Source organism: Eptatretus burgeri, chromosome 13 (assembly GCF_056783735.1).
Source record: "Eptatretus burgeri isolate ZD-2024b chromosome 13, Ebu_testis_v1, whole genome shotgun sequence".
Lineage (NCBI taxonomy): Eukaryota > Metazoa > Chordata > Myxini > Myxiniformes > Myxinidae > Eptatretus > Eptatretus burgeri.
In genome coordinates, this window is record NC_140973.1 from 79729429 (window position 1) to 79754046 (window position 24618).

Genomic DNA, 24618 nt, shown 5'->3' on the forward strand with positions numbered 1-24618 from the left:
AGAGAGACTCGGATGAGATTTGTTACCTGCATAGTCCGTGAGCGTCAGTTGCGGCTGTATGGACATGTGGCTCGTTTTCCTGACGCTGATCCTGCTCACCAGATTCTCTCAGCGAGGGAGTCTCATGAGTGGAGGAGGCCAGTGGGCCGACCACGTGCCTCATGGTTGCAGCAGGTTGACCATCATCTCAAGGAGATGGGGATGGGCCTGGCATCTGCCTGGGGGATGGCCAGACGGAGGCCTCTGGAGTACCGGCGGAAAGTGGACGCAGCGACGCGCTGTTCTGGCACATGCTCCCATACCTGACCTGACCTTAGGACACCCTCTGGGGCCCATTCCATGGTCCTTAGCAATGTCTGAGGGGTCCTTGAGGAAAACAAACAAAGCTGCTCTCGCCAAAGCGCTGACCAATGATGGCATGGTAGCCGAGAATATCCCGAGATCGTCTGCAACCATTATTGATGGAATGAGTTTAGTTCAGCGCTTGAAAGGGGACAATCAGACTTTCGCAGAAGTTGCAGACAGTTGCCTGACTCATGCACTTCATGAAGGTGAAAATAGCCAACAAATCGACGTAGTTTTTGACGTGTACCGCAAACAATCTATGAAGAATGCAGAAAGATCGAATCGTGGAGCAACGGAGGGTCGAGAGTTCAAGAATATCAGTCGAGGGCACAAAATTAGGCAATAGCGGAAATTCTTGCGCAGTTCGTCAAACAAAACCTGTTTCATCCGCTTCGTCGTAGATGAATGGAAAAGGCCAGAGAACCGACTCAAACTGGGAATGAAAGTTCTGTACATTACATGCGAGGAACGATGCTTTAAGCTTGTCAAGGACCAATGGGAAGATGTCAGTGAAATGAAGTCTATTCAGGAAGAGGCAGACACTCGTATCTTTCTGAATGCCAGCAGAGCAGCAGAAAATGGGTGCAACGCTATTGTGATAACTGTTGAAGACACGGACATTCTGGTACTTTGCATTGGTTTCAGCAAAATCATCCGTTCACCCATGTATCAGAAGGTTGGAACAAAAACTCGGCAAAAGTACATTGACATAACCAAGATTGCCAACACCCTTGGTGAAGATGTCTGCAAGGCCTTAATTGGCTTGTACGCCTTTACGGGGTGCGATACGGTCAGTGCATTTGCCGGAAAGGGAAAAATGAATGCACTAAAAACTTACCAAGAAGACAGTGGACTATCAGCAGTGCTTCAGTAAGCTTGGACGGTCATGGCAAATGTCCAATGAACTGTTTGCAAAGCTTGAAACATTCACCTGCCATCTCTGTTTCTAACAGAACTCTAGTTGAAGTCAACCAGTGTCGTTATCAGCTCTTCACATCAAAGAGGGGCAACATGATTTCAGCACAATTGCCACCATGCAGAGATTGCCTGTTCCAGTATGCCAAGCGGGCAAATTGCCAAGCAGCCATATGGCGTAGATCCCTTGAATGCACTCCTGAAGTAATCCCACCAACAGATTGTGGATGGTCTACAGATGACAGCGGTGACCTTGAGATTCTCTGGATGACTGGTCCCCCAGCTCCATCAGCTGTTTTGGAGCTCATGAGCTGTAGCTGTGTACACCACTGTGATGCAAAGGACTGTTCGTGCATCCGAAACAGACAAATACACTTAAATGTGTGACAACCAATATGAGGATGACGAAGCCGACACAGTCGTAACCGTATATGCAGATGATGAAAGTGATGATGATGATGATAGCGATCAAGGAATGTAAATCTAAGACACTTACACGACAGCTGCCTGCAGGTTATTCTACCTATTGAACAAACAAACAGCCTTAGGGTGGTAGTTAGCGTTCAAATTGCTCGAAAATATTACATTTCTACCAAGTTATGGATTTTTCAACTTTCACCGTCAAAAAATGTGTTTTATCCCAAAATTGGTTGTTTCCATGGCAACGTCAATCTATTTGTACAAGGTATCTCATCCAACCTAGTATGCTAATACATCTACAGTGATAAATGGACTTTTGATACTTCATAAAATTGAGAAATATTTAAAATGCTCAAAAAACTGGGTTTTCTCTCTATTTACCGAGAAATGAAATTCAAAATGTGATGTTCGAGTCCCCCGGACTCTGTATAGAATTGATTGATGAATTTTGTGTGGACAGTGGCGTGAAAACGGGAGAGCAGGGGAGGCAAAAAAACCTCAATGGATAGGTTATGAGCTGTCGTTGTGCACCTTGACACTGGTTTTTTTTGACAGACACGAAGATGCGAGGAATAAACGGTATTTTTAATCGCGCTAATATATTATATTGCGAGACGCCAACCATGATGACGTTGCTAAACATCTACTCGCCTAGTGGCAAGCACCTACCGCTTTGTATCTATTCATGGCACCACCTGGTGGTCCTAGGGGACTGATATGGTCAAAAGAACATACCCTTATATTTTTACCCTAAAACGATATATTTATCTTAAACCTCCCCCTAATACTATGGAATTTAAAAACTGCCCTGATGCATCAGTATGTGTTTATCGTTTAAATGGTTCAAAAATCATTTTTCATTTCTGAGATATGAATTTTTAAAGTTTCACTATCAAAAACCATGTTTTTTTTTTTTTATTATTACCTTAAAATGGCTGTTGCCATGGTAACCGGCGATTGAAACCCAACACAAAGCACATCAAAATGGTTGTACTTTACAGAGCTATTTATTCCAAGTCTCAAATATGTTGTTTTTTTGCAGATATTTTTTCTACAGTTGAAATTTCAAAAAACACGATTTTACCCCAAAAATGCCTATTTTCCCAAAAAACTACAATAAAGCCACCGATTTGGAGTGGCAATCATACCCAAAAAGTTAGCCCACACAAAGATCTTTCCAAAAAGTACAGTCAACCTTTGCCACCCGAGATGGTAATGAGAAGTCAATTTTTGGTGATTGGCCCATCACTTAAGGAGGCTGTTCGGATTGGAAAAAGTTGGATTCCCAAACTATTTTTCCAACAAGAAATAATGGAGTGAATTAATCTGTTCCTGGACCCCAAGAAAAGGGGGCCCCAAGGCGAACGTGCGGCCAGATGGACGGTAACAAATGGGTTAATTTTTTTAATTTTTTTTTTACCAGGTCTTTTGTTTCGGCTTGTCGAATTGCTACGGCGAATGTAGAAATGAAAAAAGTTATAACTCCGCGTTATAATTCCACGGCGACCTTACGGCCTGTAAAATATAGCCAAACGGCGTGGGGCCTCTCTGAGGCCACCTCAGAAACTCTGCGGCCGCCGCACGTTTCTGTCAAGTCAGAGGGCGTACGGCCGCCGTATTCTCGCCGTAGAGCAAATGTGACAGGCCTGAGCACGATATTTCAATGTATTGGGCCCGATGTGTGCGTTCTACCGATTGCCCGTTTCAAAAATTAATTGCTCCGGAAACTTGACCTGCCAGTGCACAGATGAGTAATCTACCCCCCTTCCCCTTTGGTTGACTAGTTTAACCACACCATGCTAACCACACCCCCCCCCCACCCTCGTCACCTTGCCTGGAGAACCAACATCTGCATCCTCTTCACTCCTCTCCCCCTCCAGGTTTTCAAGACTGCTGTTTCACCATCTCAGATCATCCCCAATCCAAAACCATGATGGTTTCTCACCTGTTAAACCACCAATTTTTCCTTCCAGAGTTTGACTGCCTGTTTTGTTCACCCCATGGTATCTTCCAGCCATCGTCGTTCTCCGCATTACTTATTGTCCAACTTGTTTAACTCTTCTTTCGCTGTCCACCCACCCCACCCCCCCTCCCCCCAAGCCTTGACTGTACAAGAAGTAACTGCCTTTCACAGGTTTGTGAACGTCATGCTTTTTCTTGGTTTTGTGGTTGGTATACGTTTTTGAGGCTCCATTGGTACTTGTTTTCAGACATTTGGTACTGATTTTTATTTTATTAAGTCTACCTTCACCAAACCACTTCAACCGACCCCTGCATGATGTTCTTCAGCTGTATCTTGGATAAAGCTGCTGATGTCCTCCAAACCCCAACACAGAAAAAAAGGTTTTGCTTTCATTCTTCTTTTTTCTTTCTTTTTTTTGTAGCTGCCTTGGCTAACCTTTTAACTTTTTACTGAGTGTCCAGATTCTTGTGCCATTGGATCATTTACTTTGCAGGTGATCAAGAGTGTGAAAAATCAAGTAGCATGATGCTCTTTTTGGATTGATTTTGTTTTTCTTCCCCTTTTCTATACATTGTTGACGCTTGTATAAAAGCTAACACACACCCAATACATAATGGGTGAGGGAAGGAGAAAACAGTGGGGAAGAGACTATAATTGATCTGTGGAAGGGAGAGGGGATTTTTTTTTCAGGAAGGAAAGGTGGATTAACAGGGGTAGAAAAGATCATGGTTTTGGATGGGGGAAAATAGATGGTGGTGAACAACTTTTGAAGACCGGAGGGAGGAGTGGAATTGAAGAGTGTGGGAGTTTGTTCCAGAGGTTGGGGGGGAGGTAGAGGAATCGGTGAAGTCCCTTCTTGCAAATGTCACATGACGACGGGCCCCTCTATTTTCTTTTTATGGGGGGGGAGAAGGGAAGGACGAAAAATATACCTGTACGAAGAGTGGTTTAACCTCAGCGTTACCCAGGTTTAAAAATGGAAGTTGTAACACCGTGTGCTACCACCACAAGGTGCTGCTACACGGTACAAATGTGCATAGAGGATTTGTACCCCCTCCCTGCCCCCCACACCCCCGTGTGAGGCTGCAGCCACATTGCCCCTCCCCATATGAAGCTGTATTTGTAGCCCGAGCTTGGAGTTTGTAATTTATAAGTTGTGACCGTGCATCAAGAACAAAGAAAGACGATGACGTTTACACACACACACCGTGGACACCTGCTTGTCCAACAACTCATTCCAAAATCTTGGGCATTAATATGGAGTTGGTCCCCCCCCCCCCCTTTGCTGCAATAACAGCCTCCACTCTTCTGGGAAAGCTTTCCACGAGATGTTGGAACATTGTTGCAGGGATTTGCTTCCATTCAGCCACGAGCATTAGTGAGGTCGGGCAATTAGGTCTGGCTTGCAGTCGGCGTTTCAATTCATCCCAATGGTGTTCGACGAGGTTAAGGTCAGGGCTCTTTGCAAACCAGTCAAGTTCTTCTGCACTGATGTCGCCAAATCATTTCTGTATGGACCTCGCTTTGTACATGGGGGCAATTTCATGCTAAAACGAGAAAGTGCCTTCCCCAAACTGTTGCCACAATGTTGGAAGCACAGAATCGTCTAGAATGTCATTGTGTGGTGTTGTGTTAATATTTCCCTTCACTGGAACTAAACAGCCGAGCCCAAACCATGAAAAACAGCACCACACCATTATTCATCCTTCACCAAACTTTACAGTTGGCAATATGCATTAGTGTAGGTCGTGTTCTCCTGGCATCCGCCAAACCCAGATTCTTCTCTCGGACGGCCAGATGGTGAAGCGTGATTCATCACTTATGAGAACACGTTTCCACTGCTCCAGAGTCAAATGGCGGTGAGTTTTACACCACTCCAGCCGACGCTTTGCATTGCACGTGGTGATCTTAGACTTGTGTGTGGCTGCTTGGCCATGTAAACCCATTTCATGAAGCTCTTGATGAACAGTGTTTGTGCTGACGTTACTTCCAGAATCAGTTTGGAGCTCGGTAGTGAGTGTTGCAATCGATGACGACAATTTTTCCCCGCTTCAGCACTCGGCGGTCCCGTTCTGCGAGCTTGTGTGGCCTACTACTTCGGGGCTGAGCTGTTGTTGCTCCTGGATGTTTCCACTTCACAATAACAGCACTTACAGTTGACCGGGGCAGCTCTAGCAGGTGAGAAATTTGATGAACTGCCTTGTTGGAAAGTTGGCATCTTATGACGGAGCCACGTTGAAAGTCGCTGAGCTCTTCAGCATGGCCCATTTTACTGCCAGTGTTTGTCTATGGAGATTACATGGCTGTGTGCTCGATTTTATATACCTGTTAGCAATGTGTGTGGCTGAAGTGGCTGAATCCACTAATTAGATGTGTCTGCATACGTTTGACTATGTAGTGTGTGTGTGTGTGTGTACATATATGTATCGCAATGCTCTTGATATATATATATATATAATTTTTTTTTATTGCCTCTGACGAAGTTGCTGGTGGTGTTTTAACGGGTTGTATGCACGTGCATCTGTCTGTCCATGCTAATGTTCTGTTTTCTCCACAACTGCTTATCCCATTGTGACACAATTTTCACCATAGGAGCAACTACTCCTGTTGAATGTTTTAATGACGTGATAGGTCACGTGGTGTGGTGGCCATATTGGAAAAAAGGTATCTGAAACGTACTACTACTACATCGACTCAGGCCTAAAGGGCCAGCATTTGGCAATACCAGTCCAATACCAAAATCCGAAACCGGTCCATTGAAAAAATTGAAACTTGGCACACGTCAAGTACTCCCCATGGGAAAGAAGTGTGATTTTTTTTTTTTTGATGGTCACAGGGGACTTCGTTATGATGTCATAATTGCTTAAGTAAAACGCTTTATCTGATCAGCATGAAAAAATTTGAGTATCATCTCAGGCTAAATTGTTGGGAGGGGGCGAATTGGTCATCGTTCATGTGGTTCATTAACCATATTGTGTTTAGCATTAAAACCTTCAAAAATGTCAAACGGCTGAACAGATCGAGGCAAAACTTTACAGGTATGATCGCCTATCCATGACATCATAGGTCACATGGTTTGGCAGCTCTGCCTCTTTGAAGAATAAACATTTAAAAAAATTTCCAGAACAGCTTGACAGATCGAGGGGAAACCACCCAAATGTTCCCCAAGCGTTGGGATACCTGGGTATTCATGGATAATTATTCGGTCACATGTTCTGGCAGCCATATTGGATTAAACAAAAGTCTGAATTTATTTTTCTTTAATTGTTTCAATAGACGTGACACTTTCACAGTTATGATCTCGTAGTCGTCAGGAATATATGTTTTAAATTTCAACCTGATCAGATGCATGGTCTGGCAGCCAGAATTATTTTTTAAAAATTTGAATCTGCATTCAGGGATTGAAATCAAATTTTGTACAAGTATGTAATAAGTATGCAGATTTTTTTTTGTACAATGTATATAATTGTAATTTTTGATATGTAATTTTGTACAAGTATGCAGAGACATATCTGGTGACATCGAAGAATGCCCTTGTCATTTGTTTTTTTTTTTTCTTCTTCTCTGCCACTGAAGGTGGACAGAGGTTGTATTCACCCCTGTTTGTCTGTTTGAACAGGATATCTTGGTTTCATCTGAATTCCTCCATAACTCTATGTGGATGGTGTGTGTGTATGACAAGGGCGAATTGATTCTGGTTAAGATCAGAATCTGAAATTTAACTGATTCTTCACCAGTAAGAGATGGGCTAAAATGATATACAACATATTTCAAAAAGTTATGGACAGGTTATGACAACTTGGTGGATGAGTTAGTTTGGTGACGAGAACAAGCTGATTTGAGTTTGGTTCAGGTCCAGATTTGGATCTGACCGATCCGTGGAATGAAAAATGTAAACTGTTCAGTCTGGTAGAGGTATGCTATGCGCTCGACCGCGTACCGTTCTAGTTTCTTTAAAATGTTACTTACCCCGTGCATGCTTTGGTTCATTTCTGCTTCCTCCAAACATGAGTTTATAATCGAGGAAGAACTTGATTTCACTTGAATGTTATATTTTGAACACGCAATCGAATAACCAACCTGTAGTTTAACAATACTTTTGTGAGCAGCAATATGGGTTTATGCCAGGAAAGAGCACCACTGATGCGATGTTTGCTTTGAGAATGTTGATGGAGAAGTATAGGGAAGGCCAGAAAGAGTTACATTGTGTGTTTGTGGATTTAGAGAAAGCTTATGATAGGGTGCCAAGAGAGGAGTTGTGGCATTGTATGAGGAAGTCGGGAGTGGTGGAGAAGTATGTGAGGATCGTGCAGGATATGTATGAGGACAGTGTGACAGCGGTGAGGTGTGCGGTAGGCATGACGGACCGGTTTATGGTGAAGGTGGGATTGCATCAAGGATCGACTCTGAGTCCTTTCCTGTTTGCAATGGTGATGGACAGGTTGACGGACGAGATCAGACTGGAGTCTCCATGGACCATGATGTTCGCGGATGACATCATGATCTGTAGGGAGAGTAGAGAGCAGGCTGAATCGAGCCTTGAGAGGTGGAGGTACGCACTGGAGAGAAGGGGAATGTTAGTCAGTCGGAGTAAGACGGAGTACATGTGCGTAAATGAGAGGGAGGGTGGTGGTATGGTGCGGTTGCAAGGAGTTGAGGTGGGGAAGGTGGATTGGTTTAAATACTTGGGATCAACTGTCCAAAGTAACGGAGAGTGTGGGAGAGAAGTGAAAAAGAGAGTGCAGGCAGGATGGAGTGGGTGGAGAAGAGTTGCAGGAGTGATTTGTGACAGAAGGGTAGCTGCAAGAGTGAAGGGGAAAGTATACAAGACGGTAGTGAGACCAGCTATGTTGTATGGTTTGGAGGCGGTGGCGCTAACAAAAAGACAGGAAGCAGAGCTGGAGGTGGCAGAGCTAAAGATGCTGCGATTCTCGTTGGGAGTGACGAGGATGGATAGGATAAGAAATGAGTGTATTAGAGGGACAGCACAGGTAGGACGGTTTGGAGACAAAGTGAGAGAGGCGAGATTGAGATGGTTTGGACATGTGCACAGGAGGGAAGTGGAGTATATCGGGAGAAGGATGTTGAAGATGGAGCCGCCAGGCAGGAGGAGAAGAGGAAGGCCAAAGAAGAGGTTCATGGATGCAGTGAGGGCGGACATGAGGGTGGTTGGAGTGTCAATGGAAGATGTGGAGGATAGAGCAAAATGGAGACAGTTGGTCCGCTGTGGCGACCCCTAACGGGAGCAAGCCGAAAGATGAAGAAGAAGAAGAGGAGTTTAACAATACTTTGGCTCTGAATTTGTCCTGATTATATATATGCAGAGAGAATTTTTTTCACTGTTTGGCAGTCAAACAGAATTGAAAATCATTCCAAACATGAAACTTACTGTTTTTAAGGAAGTCATAAAGGACACAAACACCAGGCACAAAAAAAACTAATGTAACGTATTAAATAAGGTGGTGTAAAAGACTCCGCATCAATGGTGGTAAAACTTCCAGAATTAAAAAAAAACAAAAAACAACCCATTATTTAAATTCAACACTGTGTGGGTGGTGTAAGGTGTTCTATGCACTCTAGTTACATCTGTTCTCGGCACCAACACAGCTTTAAGTGACCATACAGCTACCTTACATCGAACCTGCAACAATTTTGTTGAAAATAAAATAAAAATGCATTCCATTGAGGTGAGGAACATTTTCGTTCTGACAACATGCAACGTGTGCAAGTTCCTTTTTATTGACCCCAAAACTTGATAACAAAAACCTTGAAACATGCTTTTAAGAAATAAATAATGCAACATCGGGACTCACTAAGAAGTGTGTTGGGAGAGATAACAGCAGAGTGCAGTTTTGAGTACAGTACATAAAGTGAAGTAAAAATCATTGTCCTCAGCACCACGTTCATTTTTTATATTTTTTTTGTGCTGCACCCCGTGACGTCACCACCGCTGTGGGCAAACACCCAAACACATTTGATGGTGACGTGCAGTTTGGTACTTTTACGCACTGTTCGGTTGCAAAAACAGTGCCGACGTTGGACAGGTAGAGAAGTGCATTGAAAAAGTTTGGTTTTTTTTTTTTTTTTTTTTTTTCGACCCATGGCTCTTGGGGGTTGGGTGGGGGGGGAAGGGGAGAAGTGGGGCTTTAGAAACAAAGATGCAAACCTTACAGTTGAGATTCAATGAAACTTCAGTGTTCCACTTTTGGACATCTGGATCGAGTTGATGTAATAATGAATGAGGGTTTTTACCTGTACGTTTTATACATCAGATCAAGGTAAAACGAATCGGTGATATCAGCTCAACGGTCGTGCACGTCATTTCTTCTCTTGTCTTTTCGCTCTAATCGGTGTCTAAGGTTTTGCAGGGTCGAGCTATTGGAATGTTTCGTACAAACATCGTCAGTTAGTGCAAAACCTTGTAGGCAAGGATTTTCAAGGGCAGTCTCATCTGGTTCTAGAGTATAGTTAAGTCACGGCAGGTTTTCCTGTCTCTAACTAATCGCCTTTGCATTTCGTGAAGGGCTCGACTAGAGGGTGTTGCACCGGAGTATAGAATAATGTTATGACTGTGCTGGAACAGGGTAGAGCGGAACTACCCAGACTTCTACATAGCGATGTGGTAATAGTTTCAAAGCTTTACTCTCCTACGGTGTCTAAAGTCATTTTAGTTGCTAGTACAGAAGAAGCCGCTGATCTGCCTTAAAATTGGATCTTTACACATAAGCTGGAAAGACTAACCGTGTAAATGTTGCCTCTTTGAAAGTCGCTTCCAATTGTGCCGCTGCATGCTTTGCATTAAAGAAGGTAAATAGAATAGTCTAGCTTTGACTTTGGCAGATGAAGGAAAGTGTTAGTGCAATATGGACACATTCACAGGCCTTGCTCTGCAGGCTTCAAGATACATCTGCACTCCTTTTGAGGAGGAAGGAATACACACTTACACAGCAGCAAGTCTGCACACAAAAGGGCACGGCTGCAGTGGAATTCTCTTTCCCACGGTCGCTCTTGTTTGACAAGAAGCTTCCTCCTTACTGTAAATGACTTTCATCAACAAAAACGATGTTTGTAGAGGAAAGAAAATTTCTTTCCTTTTTAATTTTTTTGTGTTCATTCATTTATTAATTTAATAATTACGCACTTCTAGCTTCTGCGGGATGAAACTTTATGATGTGTGGTTTCAGCCTGATTTATTGGCTTAAAAGGCCGGATTTTTCAAAATAACCAAAACAACCCAATAATAATTATCACTACGTATTACTAAAAAAGAACAAACTCAATTCTGATGGACCAAACCGCAGCTACCCCGGCTCAAGAATCTTCGATTCCGTTTGAGATTTTGGAATGGCCTCATCGCTACTGTCAACCCAAATGGGCCGTCCCTGCAGTTCGCTACCACTTGAGTAAGGTTTTGGGGATTAATGTGCAGGAGTGGGGAATGCTGGTGTAAATGGAAAAAATGGACAAATGGGGAAGGGGGTGGGGGGCATGGGGAGTGCGCCTCAAGTTGTGTGGTGGATTTTGCTGCTCAGTCTGTCCCTGATGATGGACAAGGAGCTTGGGAAGGTGCAATGCTGTTCCCATAGCGATCCACCAGCCAGCAGAGACCCTTCTTCCTGCCCTTTGCAGATTGACACTGTCAGGACAAAGACAAATGGTTAGCATTGTACCCATTCACAGAGTCGTGCCTCAAAAAGGCATTTAAAAAGTTTCGACATCTGAAAATTTAGTCATCATCTTCAACCCCCACGAACCAAAATGGTTGTGGAGCAAAAAGGGTCTCGATAGTTTGTTTTTTTTTACTGTGTATTGCCTCCTATGAGATCTGCACGTCCTTTTCAATCATAACGAGATATCTTTTCACGACCAAAGTCATCGATCCTATAAAACGTTGATAAAGTGCGAGTCAAACAAGACTCCCACAGTTACCCTTTTAAAAGGTTTGAAATGGACTCCGTGCTTCCATAGCTTTCGGAGTGTATACATGCCGAGCACGTTTCCTCTTTGTCCCACCCGACCGTGCTGTAGAAGTGCACATTGAAAATTGCTCTCAATAGTGCATTGACCGTTTGTACATTCGCGAGTCAACTTGATTTACTTGTGTATTCACGAGTGTGCAAATTCTCCCAGCATATAATTATAATTGCACACACACCTGTTTCCGTTTGTAGAAGCCCTTCTTGTCGCAGTTTGGGAGGTAGAAGTCTTTCACGTATACAACACCTCCTTTGTTGAGATCCCTCAATACGGACTCCAATTCGTGTCGGCATGGCCCCTGCGAACCAATCGAGACGTAAACTTCCAGGTGGTCTTAACAAAATATATCGATTATTATCAATTTGTCAAACACACGACTCGCCTGTTGCACAAAGAACCCTTTCCCATTAAACATGCATTACTGTGAATTACATTACTGTTCAACATCGACGTGAACTTTTTATTCCAGTAAATCAACAGGTACATCGAATTTGATGAAACTACATGTTTTCTTAAATGGTGTTCTGATACACTTACATATTTATTTTGATACATCTTTGGGGTGGGTATGTAGCCATTTCAGGACATGTGCGTTGACGTCTTATTCATTCTTAAACCTAAAACTACCCAGATGTACTTTTAAGGGTCCATGGAGATGAAAATCACAAGGTCACAGGTCTGGACCATGTGGGCGATCATTTAGAACTTCCCAAGGAATCTCTAGTGGAGTTGTCGTGGTCACATTTGCTGTGCGAGCATGAGCATTATGATGCAATGAAATCTTGCCCTGAGACGACATACCAGGCAGTTGTCTGCATATTGCTCATCTCACTTCATGGAATAACAAGTGACCGCAGTATGATGCATTGATGGTTTCCCCATGTTCAAGAAACTCCACATGAATTAAATCAAAAATTGAACCGTTAAGATCCCACAACACTGTAGAGAAGGGGGGGAGAGAGAGAGAGAAGAGAAGAGAAGAGAAGATGAGAGATGAGAGATAGAGAGTAAAGATGAGAGATAGAGGATAGAGATTAGAGATGGAGATTAGAGATAGAGATGAGAGATTAGAGGATAGAGAAAGAGATTGAGATTAGAGATAGAGACAGAGATAGAGATTAGAGATAGAGATTAGAGATAGAGATTAGAGATAGAGATTAGAGATTAGAGACAGAGATTAGAGACAGAGATTAGAGACAGAGATTAGAGTTAGAGATAGAGATTAGAGATTAGAGACAGAGAGAGATTAGAGACAGAGATTTAGTAGAGTTCCCACAATAGGGTCCCGTGACCGTTTTTCCGGGACCAAGGTTTGAAGGTTGATTTTAGTCAATTTGAGGGTGCTGATTAAAATGAGCTGGGGTGAACCTCGTGAAAATGTGGGCTAACTCGGCCAGATGCGAAAATTCAAAATGGCCACCATGCTACTTCCAGTATATCAAAAATTGCATATCTTTGGTTCTACATGTCCAATTTTTTAATAATTTTTGCATCAAAATATATGTTTTGAAGGTCAAGGATGTCATATATTACCATTTCAGATTGTTATATTTAAGGGTTGTCACAAAATATGACATATAACTTTTCGGGGGCCAAATCCAAGATTGTCGTCGAGTAACATCTGGAAAATAGTAAAAAATCAATTTTCTTCTCATAATATTATTGGCAGTGAATCTTTTCATGCAAGTAAATGTTTGTTTATATGTGGGAGTGCACAACAAATTGAGACAAGAAGAGAAGGATGCAATCATTGTCTATTTTCAGAACATGATGTGTACATAATATCAATTTCTCAACTTTTACACTGTTCAGGTGGGTTATACCATTATTTTGTATGTCCCTCCTGTACTTTATCTAGAACAGTAATATGATGAAAGAATATCAACATTCCTTCATTTTGTCTGCAGAGCAACAGTGTTTCAATGGAAAAATGAAATAAAACATGAATTATCTGAATTCCCGGCAATTGACGCTTTCCCGGTAAGTATTCTTGTAATTTGCATTGACCAAAGTTTGATGTACTGTCCAAACTGTCTTTTACCTAAGACAGTCATCATAAAATAATATTAATATCTCTTATATTTTGACTGTGGCAATGTTTTTACAGTTGTAAATTAAATGAAATCTCCATTGAAACACATACATGTAATCCTTCAGTCACTATCTGAGTCGCTGGCTCCAGAGTCACAAACTTCATCATTTCTTTCAGCCTCATCATCGTGCAGCAATGTCTGTTCTTGTTCAACCAAGTCATGTAAACTTATTGGGAGTGCATCATGGGTATACCTCACTGACACACATCTACCGTCTTTCATTGTCCATCCATGGTTGGTGGGATTTGGGGGTGCATCCGGCTTGTCAGAGTTTAGTTGAATGTAAACTTGGTAGTTAACTCGCGTCACATGCAGATTGTGAGAATCTGGATCTGGTGGGATGTGGGACGTGGACTTGTTTTTCATCTGACCCCACTTCCGTGCTCTGGCTTCACCTAACGTTTTGCTGAAGCACCTCTTGTGTCACTGGAAGTGTTTTGCCAACATCTTTCAAAAGATTGCGTGCCTCCTGAGTTCCTGTTCCTTTTTCATAAACTGTGTTTTTTCCCATGTCCATAGAAGCCAGATGTTGTATCAGATCCACTATGGATGTGTAATGGGATTAATATTTCAGCTACATCATCAGAGCAAAGGTCTCTGCAGCTGATGATTTTGTCTTTCCGTTTGATAGCAAGGGTGCCCTCCATTTGATGTGCAACATATGCAGAAAGAATCACTACATCTGTGTCCTCGGCATCAATCACGACTGTCTCCATTTTTCCTGCTTTTCGTATTTGCGAATAGATGAAGAACAGCATTGTGTCCGCCTCAATGTGACTACATTCAAATTCTTCCATCCTTTCTTCGGAGATGTTCCAACAATTTTGCCTGATGGAGTACACAGTCAATTTCTCTATGATTCTTTACAAGCTTGGTGAACTCATCCTTTAGAAACTTTTGCAGCCTTTGTTTGTTGCCCTGATTGCTGAACAGCACCTGGAAGTTATTTGTGGCAGGAAACCTATCTGATGTTTTCATGTACACATTTCTGGACCCATCTCTATATGCTGTCGTGGATTTAGGACACTCACGCTCACTGTCTTTGATGAAATTTTCCACACCATAGGCATCATTTACAAAAACAATCTGGCTTGCATGCTTGCATGCCATGTCATGTGATGTCAATATATAATTCATGTTTTATTTCATTTTTCCATTGAAACACTGTTGCTCTACAGACAAAATGAAGGAATGTTGATATTCTTTCATCATATTACTGTTCTTGATAAAGTACAGGAGGGACATACAAAAGAATGGTATAACCTACCTGAACAGTGTAAAAGTTGAGAAATTGATATTATGTACACATCATGTTCTGAAAATAAAGACCATGATTGCATCCTTCTCTTCTTGTCTCAATTTGTTGTGCACTCCCACATATAAACAAACATTTACTTGCATGAAAGGATTCACTGCCAATTATATTATGAGAAGAAAATTGATTTTTTTACTTTTTTCCAGATGTTACTCGACGACAATCTTGGATTTGGCCCCCGAAAAGTTATATTTCATATTTTGTGACGTAACCCTTAAATACAACAATCTGGAATGGTAATATATGACATCCTTGACCTTCAAAACATATATTTTGACCAAAAAATCGGACATGTAGAACCAAAGATATGCAATTTTTGGTATACTGGAAGTAGCATGGTGGCCATTTTGAATTTTCGCATCTGGCCGAGTGAGCCCACATTTTCACGAGGTTCACCCCAGCTCATTTTAATCAGCACCCTCAAATTGACTAAAATCAACCTTCAAACCTTGGTCCCGGAAAAACGGTAACGAGACCCTATTGAGGGAACTCTACTAATTAGAGATCGAGAGAGATAGGAGATAGGAGATTAGACATGGAGATATATGGGGGTCGGGGAGTTAGTAGAAAGAACATGTTATCCTTAATGCACAACACAACACACATACACACATACACACATACACACATACACACATTGCCTTTTATTAGTTTTGATTGTTGTCATGTCATGAATAACTTGTTCAGGGCATGCAATATAAATGTACAAATTTTCAGTTTTGAACTATTATTTTTGCAGTCTTTGATAAATTGTCAATGTTGAAGTACCCAAGAAAATTCTTCTTCTTTACCAGACAATTATTCCCACCCATGTGGTCACCCACAGTGGTGTAGTCTATGTGATACACAGGTATACGCCGTATACCCACTAAGAAAGCTCCAGGATTTCCGTATACCCACTTAATACTGTGCAAGGATACGTAACGATATAGTTTTGTGACAGAACTTTCAGTTCATTGATTTTGTTCCCACATACTGGGTAGAGTATAACTGCAATAAAATAAGCCTTGCAAGGGAACCATCTACTTCATTCATAAAATTCAGCCCCACTCCAGTGTGGTGCAACTGTTAAAGCGTGAAACGCGGTGGCTCACTAGCTGTGACACGTGACCTCGACCTGACATCATGCTCATGCACCTACCAACGATGAACACATGTTTGACAGTAGCTAGCATTGCAAGTTTTTAATTAGCTAACATTATGAAAAGAAAGCAAACTACACTCTTTGAGTTTTCGGAAGTCTGGCCCTGAAGTTACTGCCGCTTCGGATGACACTACAGAAAAGGAGCAGCCTGATGCTAACGCTTCTATTGGTAAGTGAAAGTTGCATACAAATTCGTTAATCTCTCTATGAGGGAGGGGGGGGAATTGGCCAATTAATTATTGGTCTATCCTAAGGCGAGCTCAGGGAGGACAGAAAACTACCTGAACATTTTGAGGTATGTTCGGACGTTTTCGGAATTTGTATCGTCATTTTATGAGTTTGAAGAAATCGCGGCTTTGCAGCCCGGAGCGTCACGCCGAGGATGGTTGTAGGCCGCAACGGTTCGGGGCCCCTTTAGCGACCAAAATGGCTTCTTTCACCTTTATAACTGATATCGCCGGATGCCTGACGTTATTACCTGCACGATGATGTGCGTGTTGAATTTGTGTGACTTTGTGTTGTCGAGTTATGAGCGAATAAAGGACTTCGCGCCGCTGGCCTATTTGATTAACGTTAGGCCTTACGGCTGTGATGCAGTTTCACTCTATCGGGTGTCACGAACGAACGGAAAGATATTTTGGAATTCTGTTTTCAGATTTCGCAGTCGGAAGCCATCGGCTAAATCCCAACGTCGAAAACCAGGTGAAAATCGGAGGATTTTTGGTATTTTGGCGACTAAAGCAGCTTTGGGTACTTTGAGAACAGGAAATAAAATGCGCTGATTAATTCCCTTAAGCGGCGGTTAATGTAAATAATTTTTTCATCGGTACTTGGAGGTAGGTGAGGTATAGACCTACGAAACGAGGGTTATCATTCGGTTGTCGGACTTGTGGTGATAAAATTACAGAAAAAAAGGATTGTTGGCGAGCCGCGTACATTTCGGCGCCTTGCCATCGAAGGGAACGAAAATTTTTCAATCTGTTTTCGGATTTATCAGTATCTATCGGGTGGTAATGAGATTACCTCGAAAATTCGATTAAAAACGGCTTATGTTTCGCAGTTTATCCGCGGCTTTCATTTCGTACTGGGAAAAATAACATTCCAGAAGGAATTTCTCTTCTACCATCATCCGAATAATTTTTCCGTTGGCACGAGGACACATAGGAAGGATAGACTGACAAAATAAGGAGTTCCACTAAGCTCTGTGACTTATAATGATTAAATTAGAGATTTTAAAGGTAGCGGTGGAAAAATATGCAAATTCACTCCAACGGCTCTGACGAACGAACGGAAAGTTATTTTTGAATTCTGTTTTCGGATTATACAGTATATGTGTATGTATATATATATATATATGTATATATATATATATATATATATATATATATATATATATATATATATATATATATATATATATATATATATATATATATATATATATATATATATATATTGTTGCGAATTCGCGCCCGCCGGCGTGCGAGCGGCCACGTAACTCGAATCGCGGCACGTCGCCCACCGGACGGACAATTCCGTCGTGACCCTCTCGGACTAACGCCGGGAACTAGTCACGGGTGGGCCTTTCGGCCTCACCACGATTGTCCCAATCGGCCCCCCGCGTGGGATAGGGTTGTTCGCCAAATTCGACCTACCTAAGTACCCACACGGAGGGTAGACCTGGCGATCGCACCTCGCCGCAGGTCGACTTTGGACACGGGCCACTTTAAGCGACCCGTTCCGTACTATCGGGATAACCGAGCGGTGTTATCGTCAACCTCGACGGTTCCGATTAATTCTCGGGCATATTTAGCCCACTACCAACCCTTTACGTGAAGTAAGATGGCGATTCAATTAAAGAAAAGACGAAGCGAAACGGGAAAAACAGTTCAACATAATTCACATTTATTTCGCGGCACACGGATAGCACACATATACAATTACAACAATTATGCACCAAAAGCAAATGTAAAAGAAACACAACAATTATGCAGATCTACTACCGACTACGCGAGCACACGGCAACACTTACACAGTTTTACTTTACAGACGGCGCCGACAACACATATACTCAAAAGCAAAAGAAAAAGGGGCCACCCTCAACTACAAGGGGGCAGACGTGGTCTGTGGGTGCGAGACTGGGCAGAGCCTACCCGTCTTGTGATGAGCCGCAAAATGGCGGCGGCGCCCCGACTCCGCGCTACTCCGCGGGCCTCGCTGGCACTGCCTGGAATGGGATGGGAACGGGGCCCCCCTTTTCGCACTATCTCAGCGCGGGGGGGGGGGAAACGGGGGGGTTGTTGATGCTCTGGGGAAAGAGGATAGCTGGCTTGCTTGGGTCCCGCGACGAGCGACTCCACTGCGCCCTCGACCGCGTTCCCGGCTTCTCCTCTCTGCAGCTCCCCGACACACTCTGAACCCCGACAGACCGACTCTCCTCCAGACCCGTCTTGACTGCTGCTGCCACACTTCGCCGCCGCCACAACTCGCCCGAGCCCGAAACAGAAAACCTCCCTGAATTCGCCCCGCGCTCGACGCTTTATAGTGCGACAGGAGAACCCACATGCAGATTTTCGGATCAGGATGGGCTCGGGGGCGGAGCCACGCTCGCCCATTGGACGGAGGAAAAGTGGGCATGAATCATTCCTGATCCGCGAATCTGCATATATTGATTCTACTCCGACGCGCCTGGAGGCGGGGCCAAATCGCCCCGCGCTTAATGATTGGAGGGATCGGAAGTGGGCGTGAATCATTCCTGATCCGACTTCCCCTCGGAAAGGCCGCTTTTTGCACCCGCTGCTCGGCGCGCGCCCCGCACGAGGCCAGGACAGCCTGACGCTCGGCGTTCACAAGCGGCGCGGGAATGGCGGCAGAAGGAGGAGAGGTGAAGGTGGTGGAGGGTTTATTGTGGCGATGATGGCCATGGCGACGCTTGGAATGGCAGTGATGCGATGGTTGTGAGAGCGAGTTGTGAAGGTAAAGGCTGTGGCTGTTGGCGTTGTTGTTGTTGTGAAGCGGCGTTGCGGTCGGTGGTTGTTGTGTGATGGAGGTTGAAACGTGGTTGGTTCAAAATAAAGATAGAACAGAAAAACGGCTATCTTAAAGGGTCGCAGCCCGGATGAATCACATTTATTCCCTCTAAACAACGGGTTTGGGGCTAACTACACATGTACTTACAGAGATATCTCACCTACGGGACCTGAATGGTGGTCTGCGAATTTCCTCAACCACAACAATATATACATATATTCCTCAACCACAACAGTACATATATATATATATATATATATATATATATATATATATATATATATATATATATATATATATATATATATATATATATATATAGTTACGAATTCTGGCCCGCCTGGCGTGCGATCGGCCGCGTAATTCCAATCGCAACCGCGTCACCCACCGGACGGACAATTCAGTCGTGACCCTCCTGGAACTACCGCCAGGAGCCAGTCACCGGTGGCGGTTTAACCACACCACGATCGTGCCAATTGCCCACCCGCGCAGGATAGGGTTGCTCGCCAAATTCGACCTACCTAAGTACCTGCGCGAGTGGTCGACCGGGCGATCGTACCTCGCCGCAGGTCGGCCAAGGACACGAAACGCTTAAGCGGTCCGTTCTGTGCTACAGTGATAACCAAGCGGTGTTATCGCCGACCTCGACGGATCACATTTTCTTCTTTACCCGGGTGTTCAAAACCCACTACTAATTTATCCCGCGATTCAAGATGGCACTTTCAATGGGGAAAGCGACAAGGAACGGGATACATTTCACACAAGGACATTCATTATAGCAAGCACATATTACACACACAACACAAGCAAGGAATCATGCAATATACAAGCAACAAAGAAAGTACTACTACCGACTACGATGATGTACAGTCACTTACACAGGTTTACTTGTCGGACACTGCGCCACCCACACACACACAAACACACACACACACAAACAAAAGAAAAGACCTCCCTTTAGTGGTCGTCCAGTCTCTCTCCCACGACCGTCAACGTGGTCACGCCTGGTTCCGGCCTCCCACACGGCCGGCGCACCCTCTCCGGCACCCCTCGTCTGGACACGCAGGTCCACCAGACAGCCGGCACTGCTGCGCCTCCCGTCCGCATCTCCACCAACAGGCCGCTCGCTGGACCACGAGCGCCAGGAGCGAGAGAGGGAGAGAGGGAGAGAGAGAGAGAGAGGGAGAGAGAGAGAGAGAGAGAGAGAGAGAGAGAGAGAGAGAGAGAGAGAGAGAGAGAGAGAGAGAGAGAGAGAGAGAGAGAGAGAGAGAGAGAGAGCTACACCGAGAAGAAGGAGAGGCAGAGAGAGAGAGAGAGATAGAGAGAGATAGAGAGAGAGAGAGAGAGAGAGAGAGAGAGAGAGAGAGCTCGAGAGCTCGAGAGCTCGACCCTGGCCACCAAGAGAGAGAAGCACTCGACCCCGACAGAGAGAGCTCCTGGACCAGAGAGAGAAGAGACGTCGACGGCCCAGACAGAGAGAGAGAGGGGAAGAATCCAACACGATGATCCAGGCAGGAGAGAGGCCGAGCCCACGCGCGGTCCGCCCTATATAGCGCGGGCTCCGCCCCTTCGCTCCACCCCCTTTTTGGCTCCGCCTCTCCTCTAGCCCTTTCGAGAAGCTCCTCGAAAAGGGGCGTTTCCTCCTCACGGCCGCCTCACTCCCCGTATCCACCAATCGCCAGTGAGCTCTCGCAGCCTTTCCCGTCAGCCCCGGCGCTGCAAAAAAAGGCGGGAAAACTCGCGCGCCGTAGTAGGCCTTTCACGGGGCTTTTGTTTGAAGTCTTTGGACAGTCCAAAATAACGATAGAACAGAAAAACGGCTATGTTAAAGAGTCGCAGCCCGGTGAACACGAAGAATATCCCTTTAAACAACGGTGGGGACCTATCTGAACACCCACTTGCCAGCATAGCTAATCTAAGGAACCTTTCTGGTGTATTGCGAATTTCCACAGCCGTAACAATATATATATATATATATATATATATATATATATATATATATATATATATATATATATATATATATATATATATATATATATATATATATATATATATATAAACACGTTTCAGGTCCAAGCAATAATATTGTCAGTTAGCTGTGAACCATTGATTGGCCCATGAGGATGACTATTTGGCCTAGTGTGCCATTGCCTTCCCTTGAGTTTGGCTTAGTCCTATGCCTCATCCTCATAGTGCTATTGTTCACACCATTGCTCATTATTTTTTTTAAAAAAATCTTCATCCAATTTGGTGCTTAGCTTCAATGCTGAAGACTCGTGCACTTGAACCTAGTGATTACATGCAAACTAGCCGCACAAAGCTCTCTTGTAAGTGTCAACATTGGGGGTTCTGACACCTGATGCATTCAGACTATTCCAGTCTCTAACAGTTCCATCGGCGTGCAAAAACGAAAGACCTCTCCTGTGGATTAATATTGATCTGAAGAGAAAATCCGCCACAAGAAAACGTGTGTGCATGGTTGTGTGTGGGTCCAGTAATCAACAGAATACAATGCTATGATCACACTGTATCTCCTTGTTCCTTTCTGGATGAGAACTCCTGGCCAGCCTTGTGGACTGAGAGTCAGGCTATGGAATTTAAAAACCGGCATCCTTGGTTAGAATGCAGGGACAGAAAGTTGGGTAAATATCAGCCAACATGCAAATCTGCGGTATAAACAATTGGAATTCATAAAGTTGATTTCTACGTGCAAATGGAAGGATAGTTAATTCATGGTCATCTTTAAGGTGCAGTAATTTCAGACTTTTACACCATTAAATTACTAAATGGTATGTTAAATATCAATAGTTGTCAGATAATTAGACCTCTTGAAAGAGTGGAACATTTGTCTCCTTTCCTCTCCTTGTCATGTCATGAATTGGTTAGCCATGGTGTGAAGATTGTAAACTGTTCATTAAATACTTTTGAGTAGATTTTGGCCTTGTTCAGCACTAGGTGCTATTGCTAATATAGATACAAAAAGGACAACTTGTATGATGATGTTAATTAGCCATGCTTTTATTTACTTCCAGGTTGTGCTATTTGTAGCACTACAAAATCAACTGGCGTCGACACAGAAAAAAAGAGTGTCCATATCTGAGGAGTGGGTTTCCTTTAAGATCCAGTCCTCAGGCTCAAACGGAAACAGACAAACAGCCCTGGCCTCCTTGAGGAACAAGATTCGACGACATCAGATGTCCAGGGCACATGAAATAGCTCAGGAGCTCACTGAAAAGGGTGGACAGGATTTACTTGGAAATGTGGTGAGAGCTGTGTCAGAGACTGTGTTAGCTGAGACAGATGCTGTATTCAGGACAGCATACTACCTTGCTAAGATGAACCGACCTTTCACTGACCATGACAATCTCATTGAGCTTCAGGGAAAAAATGGTGTCAGCATGGGCACAAGTCTGCACTCAAGGTACAGTTCCACAAAAATCGTAGAACACATAGCAAAAGAGATGCAGAACTTTTTAACAGCATTGTGTCTTCTTCAAGCAAGTTGTCTGTTCTCATTGACGAGGCTATATCTGTCAGCCACAAATCTGCCATGACTGTCAATGTGAAAGCCTCTATAGATGGAGCTACTCCGGAATTTGTGTTTCTGGAGCTGGTTGAGCTAGAAAGCCAAAAGGCAGACTGTATAGAGGAAGCCCGATTGAGCTGTTTCGACGCTGCAGGCTTCAGTGAAGAGTGGCTTCAAAAGAACTGGATCTCATTTGTTTCTGATGGAGCCAGTGTCATGTTAGACAAGAATTCTGGTGTGGCAACCAGGTTGACTGCAAGGTACCCTATCCTCTTCACATGGCACTGCATGAACCACCATTTGGAACTGGCTGTATCTGATGCTGTGGATGAGGTTCAGTCAATCAACCACTTCAAAGCATTCATGGAGAAGATCCACAATCTCTACAGTCGGTCCAATAAAAATTCCTGGTAACTTCTGGAAGCAGCACTAGAAGTGGGCTCACGAGTCAAGAAAATTGGCAGAGTTTTAAATACGCGATGGGTGGCCAGCAGCTTCCATGCTGTAAAGGCTGTGTGGAGATCATATGTAGCACTCAACAGACACTTTGAAAAATGCTGCGGGAGACCAAGCAAGAAACAGCAAAGAGAGGCAAACTTACAGAGGTCTGGCACATCGTATGCAAAGCAAGGAATTTCTGTGTGACCTTGGACTCATGTACGATGTACTGTCTGAACTTGCAAACCTGTCTCAGCAACTCCAGGCCCATTCAATCAGATTATTGAGAGCAGAACAGCTTCTGAAGCGCACCATCCGATTGCTGGCGTCATTCAAAGACTGTCCAGGAGAGATGTCGGAGGTGGCATTAAAAGCAAAGGCTTCAGGACATTTTTGATCGGTTTCCCTGGAGTCAAATGGAAAGCTCACAGCAATCAATGCAAAGCAATTCCTACAAAGTCTGATCAACAATATGGAGAAGCGCCTCTCATTTGAAAGTGAAATGCTTCTTGATCTCAGCATTCTGGACATAAGCAACTGGCCATCAACACCTGGCACACGGTATGGTGAGTCACGAGTGAAACGACTGTGCAGGCGGTTCAATCTTTGTGAAGACCAAGCAGTTAATGGTATGAGAGATTTCCTTGAGCACCCACACAGTGAGCCTGAAAGCCTAAAACCTCTCATACGATGAATGCAGACCATCCCTTGCAGCACGGCTGAGTGTGAAAGGGGTTTCAGTCTAATGAACAATGTATGCATGGACAAGAGATCTACATTGTTGTTGTCCAATGTAAGTAATTTGATGATAATCAGCATCAATGGGCCCCCTGTAAGTCTTTTTGAGCCAAGGAAGTACGTCACAACATGGTTGAGAAGCCATCACTCTACCACACAAGCAAGGAGGCAAAGCACACCTCAGATGCCTGAGTACAAACATATTTGGAAAGTTTTGTAGACTACCAGGCTAGTTACCCCACCCACCCCCTTCTTACCTCCCCCCACCCCACGAAGATTATGTGACTTGATTTAGCAATAGTCCCATGCTCTTCTTGATCCTTATTTTGAATATGAATAGACGTTGATTTTCAAGATCACTGACTGGCATTTTATCTTTGAACTAATCACAAATATAATGCTAATATTTTTGTAACCTTAATTTATATTACTTTCACAATCCATCCCTTCTTGGCTTCATAGATGTATGACTATATACATTACACCTTACCAGAATTTTTAATATTGATATTTTGAAACTCTGCATGTTTGCATACAATTGATGTTGTGCCCTTTTTATGGACTTTTTAATAGAAGATGATTTTAATATTAGTGTCATATTTTTTTTTCTTTGTAAAACTTGCCGCAATTCGGTCTTTAACTGCAATGGCAAGTGAATAAATAAATGAATGGTTTGGAAGACAAGTGAACATACTGTTTTAATTCGTATCC

The 24618-nt window shown here is 43.6% G+C and overlaps 1 protein-coding gene and 1 long non-coding RNA gene across 2 annotated transcripts in view; one reads left to right on the forward strand and one right to left on the reverse strand.

Annotated features, from left to right (window-relative positions):
* Positions 1-213: 213 nt before the first annotated feature.
* Positions 214-24140, forward strand: LOC147014891 (uncharacterized). Its single transcript, XR_015050941.1, has 3 exons — positions 214-5502; positions 5637-5821; positions 22238-24140. It is a non-coding gene; the product is annotated as an uncharacterized LOC147014891 (long non-coding RNA).
* The window catches only part of LOC147014892 (insulin-like growth factor-binding protein 5), a 33561-nt gene continuing 18304 nt past the window's right edge, over positions 9362-24618 (reverse strand). The window contains exons 3-4 of the mRNA XM_085853311.1: positions 11799-11918; positions 9362-11279 (exon numbers count right to left, since the gene is read on the reverse strand). Of these exons, the coding sequence (XP_085709437.1) occupies positions 11172-11279; positions 11799-11918 (228 nt within the window). The 3' untranslated portion in view covers positions 9362-11171. The remainder of the gene's footprint in view (positions 11280-11798; positions 11919-24618) is intronic.